Raw genomic sequence first — 23,059 nt, 5'->3', positions numbered from 1 at the left:
ATGTGTCTTGACATGTTTCTGTGTGGTCTATTGGCAAGGCTGAGAAAAGTCAGAAGACTACTCTTAAATACTCAACACTCCTCATTCCTACCAAACACTGTTTAAAGATTTAAAACCTATAACAATCCTTTTTGGAGTGCTAATTTCAAAATCTGGTTATCTCTCTTTTTTCTCTCCTTTTATTTCTATGTTTACCCAGGCTAAATTCCCTACAGTATATCTGCTACTACATTTTATAAACCAAAGGTTCATCAGAAATTATACAGACTAAATGATTTCTATCATTCCACAATTAATTTAGAGTTCAGAATTAATGAGTTTTAACTTGTTCAAAATCCACTTGGCTATTTCAATTACAGTTTTAGATCCCATCTTCCTAATTTAGAAATAAAAGGCTCATAACGTTGAAGAACTGGCATTGAATCCTTTAGAGCCATCTAACATTTCTGACTTATCTCTAAATTATATAATATTATCACAGAAGAAACACATCCACGTCTAATTGGTTTGAAAATGGCTTTGGGGAAAAATTCCAACAAAAAATTAAGAATTAAAAGTAGGATGAAATGTAGAGATGTAAATTAGGGTCATCATCCTTAGCCCAAATGAAAGAGAAATATATACTATTTCATATATAGTACAGGTAGTCTTGACTTATGACAACTACTGAACCCATAATTTCCGTTTTCAAGATGGAACAGTCACTAATATAGAATTTTCTGGAAATATTTATTTATTTATTTATTTATTTATTTATTTATTGATTGATTGATTGATTGATTGATTGTATTTTTATACCGCCCTTCTCCCGAAGGACTCAGGGCGGTGTACAGGGCAATAAATATAAAAACAGAATATAAACGTTAAAATACAATTAAATATAATGCCCAAATTTAAAATTTAAAACAATAATTAAGAACATGTTTAAAACCCCAACCCTAACCCATCAGACCAGGTCAGATTGCTCAAATAAATACGTTTTTAGATCGCGCCGGAAGGAGCGAAGGTCGGGGGCCATCCGGAGCTCAACTGGCAAGCGGTTCCACAGATCTGGCGCGCCCACAGAGAACGCCCTCCCCCTGAGGGCCACCAATCGGCATTCTTTGATCGGAGGCACCCTGAGGAGGCCCTCTCTGTGGGAGCGCACTGGACAGAGGGAAGTTGACGCCGGCCGCAGGTGTTGCCGTAGGTAATCCGGACCCATGCCATGTAGGGCTTTGTAAGTCATTACCAACATTAGTCATTACCAAATATCTGCTCAGACATATAAATTTAACTCCAACAGTTTTAGGGTTTAAAAGGGCTTTGAAAGTCATTTAGTTTGACATACTGAGATGATAATTTCCGAGGTGTTTTTTTTTGGTGCTATTTTGAATAGTGTACTCTTGTTTAAAGTGTTTTATATAAGGCTGTTTTTTACGTGCATACTTTTGGATCATGATATAATCTTTTCATGATTCCTGAACTGCATACCCCAAAGCTAAAACCTCCAACTGAAAAAGAATTAGACTTCACAAATTGGGGAGGATGAGGAACAATGGTTGGAAACTGATCAAAGAGAGAAGCAACCTGGAATTAAGGAGAAGCTTCCTGACAGTGAGGACAATCAACCAGTGGAACAGCTTGCCCCCAGAAATCGTGGGTGCTCCATCACTGAAAATTTTTAAGGAGAGACTGGACATTCATCTGTCTGAGATGGTATAGGTTCTCCTGCTTGAGCAGGGGGCTGGACTAGAAGACCTCCAAGGTCCCTTCCAACTCTATTCTATTCTATTCTATTCTATTCTATTCTATTCTATTCTATTCTATTCTATTCTATTCTATTCTATTCTATTCTATTCTATTCTATTCTATTCTATTCTATTCTATTCTATTCTATTCTATTCTATTCTATTCTATTCTATCAAAGGCTTAAATAAGCCTTAAGGAGGGAAAGGGCTCTATCACAACTAATACTCTTTTTCAAGTACTGTATATTCAACTTTTCTTTTTAAAAGTGAACGCTTCACATTATCCTTATTTTTATACCATTATCACTTCTCCCAACATGTCTTTCCAGAGCTCCAACAAGTAAATTGAATTATCATGCAGACAGAAGTACAAGCAGATGTTCCAATCAGAGCTTCAGAAATAACGTAATAACTGAAATTTATGAGTCAATAATCCTTCTTAAATAGCAGTCGGTACTTCAAAGAACTGAGTTTCTTCATCTAGATTTTGCCGAAACTGCTCCAAGTGTTAACTAAGTGACCTTCCCTGTCAAAGCACTTTGGAAAGGAAATAAAACTAACTACAATCATGACTACTATTCACTTATTTATGCATTAATGAGCAGGAGAAATTACACTGAAGTCACTTGTTAACATTCCAAACCACATTACACACGAAGGCACTGCTTACAGTAGAAGACAAATAATGGTCGTGGGTTTAAAATCTCCACAAGGCCGGGAGTGGGGAAGGTCACAAATTAAAAACTGCCTATTTTCATTCCAGAATTTTTCATTTTCAAGAAAATTCTATTTCTCACCTCACCACTTTGATAAGGAAAGAATAGTGTGCTTCTAAAATTATGCACATTGGAAGTGTGGTAAAGGGATTGGCACATACTATCACTTATGGTGGACATGTCCGGAAGTGGTTAGATATTGGATGAGGATCCAAAAATGGATAGAGGAAATCACAGGGTGTTTAGTTGATCTTAAACCAGAGACGTATCTGCTTGGCTCCAGGCCTGGAAATATTAAGAAGGAAATATGGTATTTGGTTTTACATATCTTAACGGCGGCAAAAATGAAGTGATATAGTCTTTGTTAATGAATAAGCTTTGGAGTTGAATGGTTATAAGAGACTTAATGAGTGGAATATAATTGTTAGTTTAGAAGTAGATATAATGTGAAATTTTTGAAATGGTTTTCAATCTTTTGATTTCTTCGTTTTTTGTATATTGTAAATGTTTTTTTTTTGTCTTTGTTGGTGTATGGTGTGTTTTTAACACGAAATGTAAATAAAGATTCATTTAAAAAAATAAATAAATAAAATAAAATTATGCACAGAAAAAAATCCTAAAGAAAACACCAAGCATGAAGGCAGTAGGTGTGAGAAATACTACATATGGAACAATAACAGACAATAAATGTGAACAGTTGCTGGAAAGATTGTTTGCCCTAGGTACAAAGAAGAGAATGGGCTACTAAAGTGAAGGTGATAATAACAAATGACAAGCTAATCAACAATTCCAACTGCACTTAAGCTTCTGTTTTCTACTAAGCTCCTTGATTCATCTACTACCGTAAACCTGTTTTATTTTCCTATTTGTCCTATTCTGTACAGAAAACAACAATTTTAGCGGTGGAGGTTTTTGAGACAATAGAAGCATGGAAAATCTGTTGGGTGATCTTGAACTATGCAACAGAATATAGCTAGTCTAAATTATATTCTGTTAAAATATTGTTTGAAATTTGATTTGCCTCAAACCTGCTGGCCTTTAAAAAGGCCTTAAAAACTGTTCTTCACTTAAGTGCTAGACGGCTGTAACTATACAAATAGTATTCTAATTTCCAATACAGTATGTTTTATTTTGTTATGATTTAGTATTTTATCACTTTATTTTATTTATTTTAATCCCATTTATATCCCGCCCTTCTCCGAAGACTCAGGGCGGCTTACACTCTAAGCACAAATCAATGTGCTTAGCAATAGCCTTCATTCTATGTATATGCCTGCTTATTACGGCTTTCGCCCCGCCCAAGCGGCATTATTACAAAGTCAGCTTATTGCCCCCAACAATCTGGGTCCTCATTTTACCTACCTCGGAAGGATGGAAGGCTGAGTCAACCTTGAGCCTGGTGGGACTCGAACCTGCACTAATTGCAGGCAGCTGGTGTTACTTAAGGAGGCATTAGCCCACTGCTCCACCAAGGCTCTTTCCTTTGTATTTGATGTTTTAAACTTATGTTATCCATTCAGAATCATCTAACAGCCATATAAATTGAATTAATGAGCAAATAAATAAGTCTGACATGCAAAGCATTAATTTATACAGCCCAATCCTCATATTCTGTTTACAAGATTGAAAGGGGGAAAAAAACCCATGAATGACAAACTGTATAAAACCTCTTGTTTCTTTTCAAAGATAGGAACACTGATAAATAACTGGAAGATATCTGGACTGACTTGTCAGGGTTTGTCAACAATTCTTTGGCGTTAAATATTAAATATTTCAAATAATCTTACTTTTGACGGTAGCTGTCCGGGTGCAGTTGTATAGGATAGCCAGTTCTCCAAACACCTTCCCAGGCCCCATAGTACACAGCTTTACTCCTTCTTTTGTAACCTCAACCTTTCCATCTGTCAACAAAGAACAGAAATTATTATCACAAGACTATCAGATCTCCCATATGTTTTTCTTTATAAAAGCAAAAAGTTCCTATGACATCTAGAAATAAACATTTCACTGCTCAGGCACTGCTGTATTTAAGAGGTGTATCATCCATATTATGTATAGCTATCTCAGAAATGAATTTCGAATGGCATATTCATAGACTGGACACCTTTCGCTGCAAGCAGCATTAAGCAGTAGTAAAAACATATCAACTGTTGTGAAATTGGGTAGGAACTGTAATATAAAATTTTGAAAGGAATTTTTTTACTCATTTTCAAGAATTATAAAAAGGGATATTATCAAAAGAAAACGTTTTTCACTGCCTTTAAACAACTTACATTATATTTGCATTCTGCATTACGTTAGCTTTCTTAAAGCAAATACACACACACATATACATACATATATACATACACACACATTATATATATATATATATATATATATATATATATATATATATATATATATATATATATATATATATATTAGCTTTAAGAAAGCTAACGTATTGCATACACACACACACACACACACACTCAAGATCTTACATAGCGGCATGTCTAGAAACAACTGCTTGCTATATACTGTTTAGAATTAAAATGATAAGAAAACATGAACAATTTATTTTCAGAAACTATGAGATCCATATATATATATACTGCTAATGATGAGGATTAAAGGTACAGATTTTCAAGATCTAATTTACTCATTTTTTTCCTTTTTTAATTTCTTAAAGGAAATTACTGTACCATTTTTGGTGAAAAATACATAATTATGCCACTCTGGAAGAGAATCTTGCACCAGATTCCAAGAAAGCATACAATCTTGAACATTTGTCCTTTGTGAAGCTCACCAAGAAATCAGAAAAGCGGTAATATAATTTTCACTGACTATATATATTATTGACTTGTCTGCATGTGTCTATATGTGAGTGAAGCCGCAGTCATATAATCACTTTAATTATTTATTAAATCATTTAGGTTTCTTTTAATTACCCATTCTCTTCCTCCTCCCTTCCTTCTTTTCTTATAGAGAATGATACTGATAGAACGATGTTTTCTGGGAAGGACAGATATATCCTTAATAGCACTCAGCCATAGCACTTAGGCTTATATACCGCTTCATGGTGCTTTACAGCCCTCTCTAAGCGGTTTACAGAGTCAGCATATTGGCCCCAACAATCTGGGTCCTTATTTTACTGACCTTGGCAGGATGGAAGGCTGAGTCTACCTTGAGCTAGTCAGGATCACACTCCTGGCTGTGGGCAGTTATCCTCCAATACTGTATTCTAACTACGGTGCTACCACTAGCTTAATAAAGGAGCATATATCCTAAATTGGACTTTACTATAATGATAGTCAATTACTTCCAAGTACGTATTTTATGGTTTCCTGTTTATTTTTAATATTACATTCAACCACTCCTGTGATAGCAAGAGTGAAGTTAGAGGGGCAGGGAACGGAATTTTGTTTACAAAATTGAAAATCTTTTGTGAGGCTTTTTAAAGCTTCAGAAATAGAGATGTGGTACACTAACAATCTACAGTGAAATTCAACAAACTCTGTTCTATGCACTCAGGTTGAAATATGGTTTAAAGCTGATATTAGGATTAATCTAAAACCATAATGTACTTGAACAATAGATAAAGCTAAAAAAAACCTAACTTTCAGAATATGATCAAAAGGCATCCTGAAAAAGTGAGAAATCTGTTATAAATTGTAACCTTCGGAGTTATTGATTTCTCTAAAGAAATACAGTAGTCTGCAATAGTAGATTTCTTTACGGCTGCTTTGTATTTCTTATGAACATTTGAAAGAATTTCCCATCAACTCTGACCACAGGTCTTTACAGTTTAGTGGAATCACTGCCAAAAGCAATAATTATCAACAGATTCCAAATGATTTCCACAATATCTTCTATAGTGTGATACTGGCAGTTTTTTCATACAAAGAATATAATCTACCACGTAGCTAAACGTCTTTTCCAGTTGATAAATGGATACGGCTGAGGTGTATAAAATGCAATATGTGTCACAAATACACTAGATGCATTGCCTGCATGTAATTAAAGACAAATGAATGGTATGTAATAAATTAAACTCTGTGCATGCAGTTAAAGTCAACTAATGATAGCAATGTGACAAATATTTTGATCAAGGACATCACTAGTAGTTAAAATGCTATTGAGTCAGAAAAATTAATCGGAATTAGGCATGTTAGGCATGTTTTTGATAGATTTTACATCTTTAAATACTTTTTGCGGAATGCTATGATTAAAAATGTTTATAGCTGTGTGAAGACACACTATTCTTTTGTAACAAACATAACAACAAAGGCAATTTTCTTTTTTCCCCAGTGATCTCCAATGTAGAATTTATTTTTGTCTTTTGAGTCAGACACTTAGTTACTCTTCCTAAAATCATTTTTGTCTTCCTGTACTCAAAGTTTGAGCTCAGTTTATAATTTCCTAGATAATGTGTATTTCTACACATCAGTGTCCAGACAGTGAAAGTAATGAACTTTACGAGCTTTCTTTTCCTTGATTATTAGGATCCATTACAGTTGCACTCCTACAGGGCAAAAGCCTTTATCTTTGATGCTTATTTCAGGTTTCTGTCTTCCAACCCACCATAAAATTCCAGTGTAACATATTGTGGCAAACTCACAAAATGGCTTAAGGAATAAGCTCACTTTTTTTCTAAAATGAATGAGATGGTTAGGACACCAAGCAAACAGGAGAGGCTATGTCAGCCTACATAAGAGGTTACTTATATATGTCCACAAGTGAAATATTCATAAATACCTTGGTTCATTCCCATAATATGTTTGAACCAAATTGTAGCATTCCATCTCATAATGCTACAATCTCTTCCTTTTCTTTCCAATATATGTATCTTCATTAAAGAAAGAAAATGTTTGTAACATTTACTCAGCAATCTAATATTAGGAGTACTAGGTGTTGACTGCAAAATAAATAAATAAAAAACTTTACTGAGGGTAGGAAAAAATATTCTGCACCTCTTTGTTTCTTTGTAGTGACTATCTGCAGGTTTGCTGCCTAGGTCTGGTAAATATAAAACCCTGTAAAGTGTTATCTATAAGTTATTGCCAATATTTTACCATCTGCAATCCTTGAAGGCAAATATAAAGACAATTCCACATGCAGAAGGACTCTCCCCACATGGACAAAGCATTAAAAATGTCCCCATTATATTCTGCATTATCACTATACACTGATAGTTGCAGAAGATGAATATGGAGATCCTTTAAAAAGAATCAAATCTAGTTAAATAAATATTTTAGATATTTATTATAGTATTTTACTAAACACATGGAAATTGATTACTGGCACTGTCCTGCAATCTTAATGAAAAATTTGATAGCTTCTTATCAATCAATATGTTTAAATATTTTAGATGAGTCTCAAATTTTAAAATGTTACTATTATACTGAAATAGCTACTTAAGCATAAACACACTTTCTTAATATATAACTATGGTATTAATAAAGCATTTCATGGGTATAATACTTTATCAAATAAGACAACTTTTGGGAGTCATCATACACAAAAAATATTTCAGTTCCTGATTTCTTTTGTGTTTCTTCCTTCCTATTGTTCCACTATTTATATATACCGTACCTAGCATAAACCTAATCATTTTATAGAAAATCTCTTTACATGTTCTTTGGATTACCGGTACATAATTTTATAGGCAAAACAGTACATTGTATTGTGAATTTTGAACTTGTGCCACTACAAGATAACAGTGATAATCAAAATACTGAAAAGTATATTGCAAATGCAATAAAAGGTCATTTATTTATATGATTCAGAACCAAACAAGTCAAAGACTATCAATTAACAGATGGAGAATTTAAACAACACACTTAATAATGTAATAATAAGAATATCGATAGGGATTAAATATTACATTTCTATTGACTATTACACTTAGAAAAAGCTGAGTGTTTTTCATTGGTATGTTACACAAGTGCTTATTGCTAAAATTGATCATACTAAAAAAACTTTAGAATTGTAACATACAAAATGGATTGCTCTTCCATATATACTGGCAACATCATAAATTTAACAATTTAAAAAAATATTTTGCCAGAATTTAGGAAGAAACCAGTTGTAAATGTTGACTATCCTTTTTTTGGTAGTTGGTACTCTATTAAGTATCACAGAGGTATATATTCTACAAAGCGTATTAAGTTGGCTTTGCATATTATAACAACTATTAAGTTGCTATGCTTCTCATTGCAATTTATATTTAAACTTCATTAGAAAACTGGCAGCTTAAGCTTTGAGCATATGCATTCATGTCAAAAATAATGTAATATAAAAATATCCTGATACTAACTTTAATTTAATTGAGAAAACAGTACTATAATTTTGAACACAGCCTTTTGCTGCATGTAATATTGAGATTCCTTTAATGTAAAATTTTAAAGCATTAGATTTTATCTGCCTGGCAATAACGTTAAGGATGGATTCCTTCAGATTAGTTAGAAATTCTTGTTAATTTTTATTCTTTTCACTGTTCTGGTCAACTTCTGATCCGATTCTAACCTTTAGTCTTAAAATGCTAAATTGTAATATGTTTCTCTTTACATACATTCCAATTGAATATGACATGCAAGAATAACAGTGGAATGTCCTTCCTTTTTCTAGTAGTTGATAAATTCTTACGTAATTTTATATTTTGCAACTCTGTAATGTAGTCTCTATTTTCCCTTTTTACTCTTTTCATTTGTTAGTGTAATACTTTCTGCGTTTATTTATTTCTTTTTAAAAAACATTTGTATAGCCACTTAACTAAAGCCAAACCCTGAGCAACTTACAACTTAAAAACAAATAAAATAATATATGAAACAATACAAATGAAATCAGGTCTTAAATTCTTATGAGGATGCTTGCTTTGGCCATTCAATCCCATACCACCTCCAATCAAAGCTTTCTTATCTGCACTTTAAAAAAAGGTAAAGGTTCCCCCGCACATGCGTGCTAGTCGTTTCCGATTCTAGGGGCCAGTGCTCATCTCCGTTTCAAAGCCGAAGAGCCAGCGTTTGTCCGAGGACGTATCTGTGGTCATGTGGCCGGCATGACTAGATGCCAAAGGTGCAGGGAACGCTGTTACCTTCCCACCGTAGTGGTCCCTATTTTTCTACTTGCATTTTTACGTGCTTTCGAACTGCTAGGTTGGCAGAAGCTAGGATGAGTAACAGGTGCTCACTCTGTTATGTGGCACTCGGGATTCGACCCGCCAAACTGCCGACCTTCTGATCGACAAGCTCAGCATCCTAACCCACTGAGCCACCGTATCCCTTTTATCTGCACTTAGGTTGCTTTTAATTTACAAAAGGTAGAATAGTACACCTATTCAAAGCATCTTGGGCAATTTGAGGTCACCCAAATACTTTAATTTTCCTTTTCTGACTTAAGTTTTTCACTAGAATTTCCAGCAGTAAGATTTCTCAACCTCTCTCTTTCTCTCTCGTTTATATTCCCAAATGCTACTAGTCCTTTGCCTTGTGCCTCCAGGCATCTACTTGCAAATTTTGAGGCTCAACTTCCCTATTGCCTTTATATATTTTTAATCCTTTTCCCCCTCTAGACTTCACAAGAGTTTATCTCAGCTTTGTGTACCTTCAAGAATATAGCTCTGGGCCCCAAATTCAGGAATTGTTGTCGTTTCAAAGTTTTATACCTTAAAGAGTTTGGGCATCATTAAGCTTTCATAACTGAATTCACTGCTTATCAATATGCCATGTATGTAAAAGTTTTGAAACATCACTACGGTTTGGGTTAGCTTTTAATGGACAAACATTTTAAAATAGAGTGACAGACATTTCATAAAGGCAGTTTAGAAATATATTCATGGTATTGCTCTAGGCCTCTTCTAGCAGAACTACCAGGAATGTTTTTAGAATATACAATAATAGGAATAGCAATAGCACTCTTAGACTTATATACCACTTCACTGTGCTTTATAGCTCTCTCTAAGCAGTTTACAGAGTCAGCCTATTGCCCCCTAACAATCTGGGTCCTCATTTTACCGACCTCAGAAGGATGGAAAGCAGAGTCAACCGTGAGCCGCTGAAAACTGAACTGCCAATACTGCATTCTAACCACTGCAGCACCACGGCTCTAATGCCAATTTTTCCTTTTAAATTGAGACAATATTCATACATATTATCTCCAAAGCTTACATGGGTGATCTTGCTTAAAGTTTTTTTTCCCCATTTACTTTACTGGCCAATGAGTATTTCAAAATTACAACACAAATAAAAGATTATACTATAGTCAAATGTTAACTAGAATTACAGTACCATTTTATTTTGAACATAGTCTGTTTCAGGCTGTTCTTTAACATTCCCATGATTTTAAAGGCAGTCAATGTGCTATATTTTTGCAAAGCTTGCTCAGCACCAGACTGATTCTTTCCAGCAGGGATCTCCTGCCCTAAACAGTACTGACTGTCATAGGACTCAAATATTTTAGATTGCTGGAACTGGTAGGTTGAAGAAATGAGAAAGCAGTATGGAAATGAATGGGTGTAGTTTGTAAGTACGTGTACACAAAATTCTTGGAGCTTGATACTAGTCCAGTCTGAAGGGATAATTTCCAACAACATGGAGGAACCCCCCAATAAATCATGACATTCAGTTCTAGAAAAGGTTCTGGATAGGGCAGCATTATCTCAAACAAAGGTGATGCAGACCTTGGGTCCCCTTAGACTCTCCTGGAGCCCAGGAAAATAAAATCTGTCACTACCTCCATTTATTCCCCATCTATTTGCCAAGAATTGAGAGGGCCGGATGCCATGATCTTGGTTTTCTTAATGTTAAGTTTCAACCCAACTTTTCCACTCTCCTTCTTCACCCGCAACAAGAGGCTCTTTAGTTCTTCTTCACTTTCTGCCATTAGAGTGGTATCATCTGCATATCTTAGGTTGTTGATATTTCTTCCGGCAATCTTAATTCCAACTTTTGATTCCTCTAACCCTGCCTTTCTCATGATGTGCACTGCATATAAATTAAATAGGCAGGGTGACAGTATACAGCCTTGCCAGACTCCTTTCCCAATCAGTGGTTCCGTATCCAGTTCTCACTGTTGCTTCTTGGCCCACGTATAGGTTTCTCAAGAGACAAATAAGATGGTCTGGTACGCCCATCTCTTTAAGAACTTGCCACAGTTTGTTATGATCCACACAATCAAAGGCTTTAGCATAGTCAATAAAGCAGATGTTTTTCTGGAAATCCCTAGCTTTCTCCATGATCCAGCGTATGTTGGCAATTTGATCTCTAGTTCCTCTGCCTCTTCGAAATCCTGTACTTCTGGTAGTTCTCAATCCACATACTGCTGGAGTCTAGCTTGTAGGATTTTAAGCATAACTTTACTAGCATGAGAAATGAGTGCAATGGTGCGATAGTTTGAACATTCTTTGGCACTGCCTTTCTTTGGAATTGGAATGTAAACTGATCTTTCCCAATCCTGTGGCCACTGTTGAGTTTTCCAAATTTGCTGGCAAATTGCGTGTAGCACTTTTACTGCATCATCTTTTAAGATTTTGAATAGCTCAGCTGGAATACTGTCACCTCCACTAGCTTTGTTGTTGCTCAGCTTTTATAAGGCCCACTTCACTTCACATTCTAGGATGTCTGGCTCGAGGTCAGTGACCACCTCATTATGATTATCAGGGACGTTAAGCTCATTCTTGTATAGTTCTTCTGTGTAATTTTTCCATCTCTTCTTAATCTCTTCTGCCTCTGTTAGGTCCCTGCCATTTTGGTCCTTTATCATGCCCATGTTTCCATGAAACGTTCCCTTCATCACTCCAATTTTCTTGAAAAGATCTCTGGTCCTCCCTATTCTATTGTTTTCTTCTATTTCTTTGCACTGTTCATTTAAGAAGGTATTCTTATGTCTTCTAGCTATTCTCTGGAATTCTGCATTCAATTGGGCGTATCTTTCTTTTTCTCCCTTGCCTTTCGCTTCCCTCCTTTCCTCAGCTATTTGCAAAGCTTCCTCAGACAGCCATTTTGCTTTCTTGCATTTCTTTTTCTTTGGGATGGTTTTAGTTGCTACCTCTTGTACAATGTTGCGAACCTCTGTCCATAGTTCTTCAGGCACTCTGTCTATCAGATCTAATTCCTTAAATCTATTTGTCACCTCTACTGTATATTGAACAGGGATATGATTTAATTCATATCTGACTGGCCTAGTGCTTTTCCCTACTTTCTTCAGTTTAAGCCTAAACTTTGCAATGAGAAGCTCATGGTCTGAGCCACAGTCAGCTCCTGGTCTTGTTTTTACTGACTGTATAGAGCTTCTCCATCGTTGGCTGCAGAGCATATAGTCAATCTGATTTCTGTGTTGACCGATTGGTGATGTCCATGTGTAGAGCTGTCTCTTGGGTTGTTGGAAAAGAGTGTTTGCTATGACCATCGTATTCTCTTGACAAAATTCTATCAGCCTGTGCCCTGCTTCATTTTGTACTCCAAGGCCAAACTTGCCTGTTATTCCAGTTATCTTTTGGCTTCCTACTTTAGCATTCCAATCCCCCATGATGATAAGGACATCATTTTTGGGTGTTAGTTCTATAAGGTGCTGTAGGGCTTTATAGAACTGATCAATATCATCCTCTTCAGCACTAGTGGTTGGGGCATAGACTTGGACTACTGTGATATTGAATGGTTTGCCTTGGATTCGAACTGAGATCATTCTGTCATTTTGAGGATTGTATCCCAGTATTGTTTTTCCTACTCTTTTATTGAGTATGAAGGTTACTCCATTTCTTCTGAGGGATTCTTGCCCGCAGTAGTATACCTGATGGTCATCTGAATTAAATTCACCCATTCCTGTCCATTTTAGTTCGCTGATTCCTAAGATGTTGATGTTCAGTCTTGTCATCTCTTGTTTGAGCACGTCCAGCTTTCCTTGATTCATGGATCTTACATTCCAGGTTCCTATGGAGAAAAAACCTTTACAGCATCGGACTTTCCTTTCACCACCAGACACATCCACAGCTGAGCGTCCTTTCGGCTTTGGCCCAGTCGCTTCATTCTTTCTGGCGCTACTAGTAGTAGCCCTCTGCTCTTCCCCAGTAGCATATTGGACGCCTTCCGACCTGAGGGGCTCATCTTCCAGCGTCATATCGTTTTGCCTTTTGGTACTGTCCATAGGGTTTTCATGGCAAAGATACTGGAGTGGGTTGCCATTTCCTTCTCCAGTGGATCATGTTTTGTCAGAACTCTCTGCATAGTATAGCAATTGTAAAAGATTCAGCTCCCTAAGGAGCTACAGGTAGTCCTCGCCTTATGACCATAACTTATCCGAAAATTTCTGTTGTTCAGTGAAACATATGTTAAGTGAATTTTGTCCCTTTATACGACCTTCCTTGACATAGTTGTTAAGTGAATCTGGCTTCCTCATTGACTTTGCTTGGTCACAAAAGGTAATCACATGACCTTGGGACACAGCAATGGTCATAAATATGAACCAGTTGCCAATCATCTGAATTTTCATCACATGATCATGGGGGATACTACAAAGCTCTTAACTATGAAAAACGATCATAAGTCACATTTTTCAGTGCTGCTGTAACTTTGAACAGTCACTAAACAAACTGTTGTAAGTCAAGGATTACCTGAACTTACAGGTATAGAGAGAATGCTCACATTAGATGCAAAGCTCTAAACTCAAATATTGCACATAACTCTTTTATTTTATTCCATGTTTTAAAAATCCAGTGGAGCATGAGTAGCTGAGCAGAATCTACATAATCTGTAGAACATAATTATTTCTATTTAGGCAAAGAAATTGAAGCAAGGTATCTTGGTTTGCAATTCAGAGAGGTTTTAGTGCATGAATGAATTTGATGACACCTTAAACTGATCTAAATAAAACATAATCATTTATCAGAGAAACAGAGTTCTCTAATGTAGCATTGCAGTGTTGGGTGCTTATATTCTAATTTACAACTAGCTGGATAGAGGCTGTGCATAATTTGTGTGCAACCAATATTCATGCTTAGCTCCCAAATCATGATTTGTGGAAAGCACACAAGTGACGAGTCTCTTGAGTATATATATTTCATGGACATACATTGGAACCCTAACATATAATAAAAATAATAATAAGTTCATACAGTGTGCATTAAAATAATGAAAATGATTTGAATTGAGGTCAACCCCAGGAACGTAATGGACATAATGAACGTAATGTGGTTTATCATTGTTTTCTTTCAGGATACTTTTGAGTTCCCAATCTAATTGGCAACCCTACTCTTCCATTTAAGTATTAATTAGTAAAAGCATCTGAAGGATCCTACATTTTCATTAAAGTGATAGAACAGACATGGTGCTGTTACCATGCAAGTTTTGCTCCTTCCATATCCATGTGCAAAGTCATAATATAAATACAAAACTGCCTAAGATCACATTGGAATGACACCATATGCCTTTCCATATAACTCTTACATTAATCAGATACAATCTTGATAGCTTTTGGAAATCAGCTAGGAGCTATGAAATGGTGTACAAATAACTAGAATATATTATCAAAATACTTTTAGCTAAATTTCTCTTAAAATAACTGTGCTTTGTTAGCTAGTTTCTTAAATGTTAAACAACTGATGAACTTCTGTACCAACCGATGCTGTTGCTGAAAGGAATATATTCCTTGAATTTGCTAGTCTAAAATAGGATGCAACATTTGCATCAATCCTTTCTTTGTCAGGTTATGTTCAGATTTTAAATCTGGATGAGAAGCAAGAGAGACATCAGTCATAAATCAGGGAGGAATACAGAGATAGAAATGATATCTAATTCTGAGGACCTGGGTTAGGTCTGCTTTAATGCCAAAGGCATTAAATTAATAAACAGGTATCCTGAAAAAAATTGACACAGCCAGATACAGAAGCTTACAAATCCAAGCAGAATTCTAATCTACCTATCTATTCGTAGGTTCCTCTAAATTAAAATTACCTCAAGAGGTTTTTAGTTTCATAAAGCTCTATTAACTATAAAGAGCAATGGTGAAAGTTAGAAATAAACCATTAGGTTATTATTCACTATTACAAGAATTACATGGAGATTGACGTCCTTAGAATCAAGCTAATTTGTTTTTCTTTCCTCTCTTCAGGGAAAATGACCATTTAATTATTGGGAGGGGAAAATGTGCCTCATAAAAAATGAGACCGTCATGATAACACCGTTTCATTTATAGTCCAATTTACTGGAGAAACCAAAATGGCATTCAGCTAAATATGTTACTTATTTTTAATTGGTTGATCTCAATATGCTGAATGTATGCTGACATAAAAACAGCCTTTAATTTGTTTTGGAGGGTAAAAGAACGTGTGTGCTTCCTTAGCCCCACGTATCCATATTAAATGGGCATTTTGTATTTGAGCAAACCAGCAGAAAAAAGAATCCCATTGCTTTAATCAAATAAAGCTGAAAGCTTCAAGCAGACATCTTCAGTCTAGTGCCCAGCATGGTCTGTGCATTCCAGTTGGGTTTTTTAGAATCTGTAGTCACAAAATATAAGGGTCTGTTTTAAAATTCTTAATGAAGTTAATATACAATAGCTGTTTGCCCCCAATACATTGGAAAGGTTTCTGTTTCAGCCTTTTGGCTCTGCAAATCAGAAATAGCAGTACAGCTGCTCCATGACTAACTGAAGCAGCGAGAAACCTAAAGATAAGATATGGAGTTTGAATTAACAGAATGAAAATAAATGCAGACAAAACACAAATTCTTCACTTATGAAAAAGGTGAAAACCATAGATACAAGATAGATTATACTTGGCTTTGTGACAATGCATGAGAAAAAGTCATGGGTTTTATAACTGATCCCAAACTGAGTAACAACCAGTAGTGTGGCATGGCTACTAGCAATAGCAGGGGTGTCAAACTGCCGGCCCGCAGGCTGGTTGCATCATACGGAGGCCGTGCCCACCCCAGCTCCATTAATGGAAAAAAGTTGATAAGTCGCAATACATCACGTGATGAGGCAAGTTTGACACCCGTGAGCAATAGCAATAGCGCTTAGACCCCATAGTGCACAGATCGGCAACCCACGGTTCTGGAGCCGCATGCAGCTCTTTCAGCCTTCTTGTCCGGCTCCCAGTCCTCCTCTGCCATTTGCAGAGAGAGAGAAAGAGACAGACAGACAGACAGAGGCAGAGAGAGGCACTTGCACTTCCCTTCTCTCTTTCTCTCTCTCTCTTTGTGTGTATGTGTGTGTGTGTTTGTGTGTGTAACTCATGCTGTTCTCTGAGAAGCTGACAAGCTTATTGGGTGGGGCTCCTGCCTTTGCTGCATCTCCACAGGAAGCAGGAAGCAGCAGAAAGCAGGGCAGAAGAGCCAGCCCAATAAGAATGTGTGTCAGCTTGTCTAAGAACAGAGTGAAGCCAGCTTGCCAGGTAAGCTGAAGATCAGAGAGAAAGAGAGAGAGGGATGGAGAGAAAGAGAAGGAGGAAGAGAAAGAGAAAGAGGGAGAGAGAGAGGGAGAGAGAGAGAGAGAGAGAGAGAGAGAGAGAGAGAGAACTCATGCACAGCAGCCTCTATTTCTTTTTAATTAAACTCTTCAATCAAGCTTCCCCCTTGCATGCACGCTCGTGCATGCGCGTGAGAGTTTTGCGGCTCCCAATGTTTTTTTCCCTCTGGGAAATGGGTCCAAGTGGCTCTCTGAGTGTTTAAGGTTGCCAACCCCTGCCATAGTGATTTACAATTCTAAGCAGTTTACAGAGTCAGCATATTGGCCCCAACAATCAGGGTCCTCATTTTACCAAACTTGGAAGGATGGAAGGCTGAGCCAACCTTGAGCTGGTCAGGATTGAACTGCTGGCTGGGGGCAGAGTTAGCCTGCAATACTAATTGTTTATTGCATTGTGTCTAGTTTTTGTGTCATATTAGAACAAGGGTAAAAAGAACAATCACAAAACCCACACACAACTAAGAATGATTGAACAATATTTCTTGCAAGAGAAAGGGAAACTGAAAATAATGGAGGGAATATTTCCAAATAATCTGAAGGACATTTCATTAGAGCCTAAAATATGTAATAATAACTTAAATTACAGGAAGGCACATTTCTGGTTGAATTTCTTCTTCTTATGACCCTGTAAATCCCTTTATTTGGGGTAGAATCAAGTTGACAGAATGGAACTGAGCGTTTACTGGCCGGATGCCCTTCCTGATGCCTATGCAGTGTTTGCAGCAGGTATTTTCTCTTTGACTCCTGATTCAAATGCAAATCCTGTATCAATCCTGTAGCACTGAACTCTCAATCTTCCATGTGTCTTTATTTCTGGGCCAGGGTGTCAAACTGCCGGCCCATAGGCCGGATGCGTCATGCCAAAACCATGCCCACCCCATTGCCAGCAATGGGAAAAAAGTCACAATACGGCGCAACACGACACGTGACGTTGTGAGTTTGACATCCCTGCTCTAGGCCACCATGCCACTCATGGCTGAATATTAAGGGGGGGAAACATAATCGTTAAGTGCAGTTCATCCAAGGACCCATTACTAACAGAGGTCAGGTGTTTTCTTTTGCATTATGTGTTCAAGAACACACTGGACAATCATCTCTAGTACCAATTCTAATCTGGATCCCTGCATGATGATGGTGGTGGTGGTGGTGGTGATGGTTGAAGGGTCCTTGGAGGTCATCTAGTCCAACCTCCTGCTCAGGCAGGAAACCCTGACCTATACCATTTCAGCTGTCCACTCTCTTTTTAAAAACTTCCAGTGTTGGAGTATTCACAATTAATCAGTATTCACTGATTTAATTACTGGATGGTTGAGCAATTTTTTACTAAGAATATAAATCTTGAAATAGTCACCCACACATTATCTTCTCTAACAGAAATGGTCCTTATTAGCCATTTGTGCTTATATTGTTCTTTCAGTAAGTAATGTAGAGCTAGTGATGTCCAGTATTATTCTTGCATTCTTCTAAGCTAAAACAGCTAATGCTAATAATCTTTTTAGTTTGAAACAAAAGAACATAATGAAGCAAAATTCAGTTTTCATATAAAGATGTTGGCAATTAAAATCTCCCTAAAGCATCTCAATGGTTGAAATTGCCTTTATAGCAGTTCTGCTCCAGTCATTTAACTTTTGACCGGAATAGCATTATTTTTGGAAACAACTGAAAAGTACACGATAAATGATTTAGCCGGGATTTTGTTACTGTTTGTAAAAAAAATGCAGGGTGTTTTTGTTGCTTTTTAAATCCGCAGGCATACTTTTTACTGCGTATTTAAAGAGATGAATACACTCCAAGTTCTTACTCCTACAAAGCACATAAATGCAGGAGAGAGAGAGAGAGAGAGAGAGAGAGAGAGAGAGAGAGAGAGAGAGAGAGAGAGAGAGAGAGAGAGAGAGAGAGAGAGAGAGAGAGAGAGAGAGAGAGAGAGAGATGTATACAGAGTCCAATCAAGTCAGATTTGAATCTGAATTTTCTAGGCAACATTTCCATTGCCATGTCATCTTCTAGAGCTGAGAAAGAAACATCAACTGGCTTCTGTACTTAAGGCAAGACTATACAGAGGTTTCTTTGCTGTTACTCTGACACCTTACTCACTGGAGCAAACAGGCTCCTTTTCTGCATTTTAATCAAACTGAAGTTGCCAAAAGGAGACTGTGCCACTAATTACTCAAAAGAGCTAGTTGATGCTTTTCATGCATTAAAGCTGAGCTGGACATGCCGGATATGTTTTCCTCTGGATTTCTGCGCAAGCTTAAATGATCATTTCAAATTCTATGATATGATTCCAAACATGCTGCCTGCCAAAAACTTGCCTATCTTATTTATTTGCTAAGATTTCTATTCATTCTTTCTTTCAGAAGCTCAAGATATTAGATTTAGACATTAGAATAACAGAGTTGGAAGGGACCTTGGAGGTCTTCTAGTCAAACCCCCTACTTAGGCAGGAAACCCTATACCAGATGTCCCCAACCTTTTTGGCACCAGGGACCGGTTCCGTGGAGAGAGGTTTTTCCACGAACCGGAGGGTGTGTGGTTTTGTGTGTTGCCTGCATCCTGTAGATGGGGCTTTACTTGTTTGTGTGGACCGGTTGCTGGCTGGTCCATGGACCGGGAGTTGGGGATCCCTGCCCTATACCATTTCATGTGGCAGACATAATGTTTCCTCTGCCCATTCCTCCTGCCCAACAGCCTTGTAAAATGAACCAGGCTGAGAGAGAGCAATTTAGCTGTCATATTTTGGGAAAAAATTTTTAGTATTTATTTATTTTCTTTATTTTATTAAACTTATATACCGCCCTTCTCCCATAGGACCCAGGGCGGTTCACAAGGCAATTAAGACAATATAACAATACAAAAGTTAATAACAAATTAAAATAAATTAAATTATCCTTGATTGAATCTAAAACCCTTAACTCTAATTAAAAACCCCAATTACAATAAGTTAAAAATTAAAAGTTCTCAGTCCTGGCCGGAAAGCTCAAAGAGCCAGGTCTTCAGGTCCCGGCGGAACGAACGAAAATCTGGGGCAGTCCTGAGCTCTACGGGTAAATGGTTCCAAAGGGCAGGCGCACCCACAGAGAAGGCCCTCCCCCTGGGTGTCGCCCTCCGGCAATCCTTTGCCGACGGCACCCTGAGAAGGCCCTCCCTGTGGGAGCGCACAGGACGAAGGGAACTTGATGCCAGCAGCAGGTTTTCCCTCAGATATCCCGGACCCAAGCCATTAGTATAACACTATCTCAGTGTATATTCTTTTTTTCACAACTATTTCCCATACCTTATTTAAATGCAACTTATTACAAGGGACAGCACATTTTCTGTTGATTTTTCTGTAGCTTACTGTACCACAGTATTTGGAGATATACGAAATCCATGACAGATTTCTAAGTAGCCCCAGTCCCTCCCCACAAAAAAGTGTGTGATGGGTTCCTTTCTTGAGTAACATAAGATTTAAACTCTAAGCTTGTGAAACTCCAACAAAAATAGTCCCATTTAGGCAGCATGTTCTCATGTACACGTCAGCATGTGAGGAATGGCAAGAAATATTTGCCATTTCCAAGTCATATTGATGATGTCACAAAAGTCCCAGTCTCCATTATGGCCTAGAATTTACTGTTTGTTTGATTTTTAATCCCATTTATATCCCGCCCTTCTCCGAAGACTCAGGGCGGCTTACAATTTAAAGCACAAATCAATGTGCTTAGCAATAGCTAGAAGCCTTCTTCATGAGCTAAGAAGCCTAATAATATAGAATTCCAACTTATGGGGAGTAATTCATATATGTTAAGGTGACATTTTGGTACAAAAAATATCAAAAGGGAGAATCCTTTCACCACTTTCAGATGTTGAATTCTAATTCAAAAGAAAATATGGGTATATATGTCAAAATAAAACTATTATTGTTATTCCCATTTTCACATGAAAAGTAAAGCTGACAGGTGGTGACTGAAGTTTGGTTTTTTTCCTAATGGAAAATTTAATCAGTAATCACACTGCCTTTTCTAATTCATAATGTCATTAAATATTAAATCTATAGTCAACCAGTTCAGTTTAAATATTTATTTTAAATATTTAATTCATAACTCAGTCTATCTTTTTAAAGGCTGTTGCCATTAGGACATAACAATTTATCAGAATAAATATTGCAATGTTTGCACAACTGGTAACCTGTGGATTCTACACAAGTTGAGGTCTACAATTCATCTTATCAGCTTGATCTGCCCTTGAATGAAAACCTTGATTCATCTATATCGAGAACACATTTCATTACCTATACATCTAATTTGAAGGAAAATACACACACTGTAGAAGCAATAAGAGGGACGCGGTGGCTCAGTGGGTTAGGACGCTGATTGTCGATCAGATGGTCGGCAGTTTGGCGGGTCGAATCCCGCATGCCGTGTAGCAGAGTGAGCGCCTGTTACTCGTCCCAGCTTCTGCCAACCTAGCAGTTCGAAAGCAGTAAAAACGCAAGTAGAAAAATAGGGACCACTACGGTAGGAAGGTAACAGCGTTCCGTGCGCCTTTGGCATCTAGTCATGCTGGCCACATGACCACGGAGACGTTCTCGGACAAGTGCTGGCTCTTTGGCTTTGAAACGGAGATGAGCACCGGCCCCTAGAGTCAGAAATGACTAGCACGCATGTGCGGGGGAACCTTTACCTTTACCTAGAAGCAATAACTAAAGGCATGTGCTGAGTTATTTTAGAGGTATCCACAATGTCTTTGTCATTGAGGACTTTTTATTCATTTTTTAATACTTCTGGTAGTCCTTCTAATAACAAATAGAAAGATGTGGCACATTTTATTCACCTGCCCTAAACAGTTTTAATTAATGCATTTTGTCACAATGAAACATATGTTTGGTATGAAACCTACTGAACAAGAATGCCAGTCATTCATTATGGCAGACAGTGAAATATGTCCAAAGGTTGTGATTATCTGTTTGACAAGGACAATAGACATCTTCCTCACATTCCTGGCAGTTATGTTGGCAGAACAATGAGTATATTTTGTCTTGCAGCAGACATGAATTCTATTGTTCTTTTGCATAACCTTTCAGATAAGAAGACAATAAATCCTGAAAAACAATGGCCCTAAATGGATACTTTAAAAAAAAACTGTATTATGGTCCTCCGTGGGTTTTCAATTTGTATAATTACGCTTATACTGCATATAGAATAAAATACCTGTTTGAGGAAAATGGGCACTCCAATACATTTTTATGGAGGGAAAAACTGGAATAGTTCTATATTTTCCAATAAATAAAACATATAGTTAAAATCTCTCATATTGTTTCCACTGTGCTGTCATGAATAAAACCATCAGAACTTCACACAAAAAATCAGTGATTGAACTCACCCATATATACAATTGCTTCTTTTCCTACAAAAACTGTGAACAAGCAAAGCTTCATGAATGATGGCAGAAGTCCATGTTCAGAGTTATGCACTCAAAATAGGCATTACAATGTATTAAGATTTATTGTGGTGCAGAGGTAGAAAGGGGAGTGATTACTTGGCTGGATGTCATTATGTTAAAAAAGGTAGGTCCCTGCCATGATGGACTCAGATTCAGAGTCAGAGGAGGAGACTAAGGACGAGTAGCAAGCTACAGAAGTGCCAACAGACAATGACCAGTCAGATCCAAAGTCACCAGACAGATTGCTATCTGAGCAGGGAAATGAGTTGGGCCCAGCCAGCAACTAGCAGACTCAGCTGCCTTTCCTCTCTGATGATGAGGGTGCAGTGTTACCACACCCTCCCAACACAAAAAGTCAGCAGACTGAAAAGAGAATAGACTGCTTTCAAGGAAGAAGTCTCGCCCCACTAAATGACCTACACAAGAGCTGGAGAAATGTATGCATTTCTGAAGAGAGTTTGTAACATGACTGTGCTTGATATCTGCTTTCAATTTTTGCACAAAAGCCTCTGATCCTAATGATACATCTGAGATGGGAAGGAGGAAGGAAGGGAGAAAGTGTATGATCCTGCTGTTCGGTAGGTAGGTAGATGGTGATAGATAGATAGATAGATAGATAGATAGATAGATAGATAGATAGATAGATAGATAGATAGATAGATAGATAGAGCAAATTAATTTCATTGGAAGAGGGGGAGGGGAAAGGACACCCCGTTATAAACTTTTCAAATAATAATGCATTAGTAAAGT

General features: G+C 37.2%; 1 protein-coding gene across 2 annotated transcripts in view; it reads right to left on the bottom strand.

The window, feature by feature from the left end:
- PRKG1 (protein kinase cGMP-dependent 1) overlaps window positions 1-23,059 on the bottom strand; it is a gene marked incomplete at both ends in the record, with an annotated part of 886,380 nt that overhangs the window by 415,870 nt on the left and 447,451 nt on the right. For both annotated transcript variants that reach the window (XM_081328338.1, XM_081328337.1), the window contains one exon: window positions 4,234-4,347. In XM_081328338.1, coding sequence (XP_081184464.1) covers window positions 4,234-4,347 — 114 coding nt within the window. The remainder of the gene's footprint in view (window positions 1-4,233; window positions 4,348-23,059) is intronic.

The sequence above is a fragment of the Vipera berus genome (assembly GCF_964194415.1).
Source record: "Vipera berus genome assembly, chromosome: 5".
NCBI classification, from domain to species: Eukaryota; Metazoa; Chordata; class Lepidosauria; order Squamata; family Viperidae; genus Vipera; species Vipera berus.
This window is presented reverse-complemented; position numbering and strand designations above follow the sequence as displayed.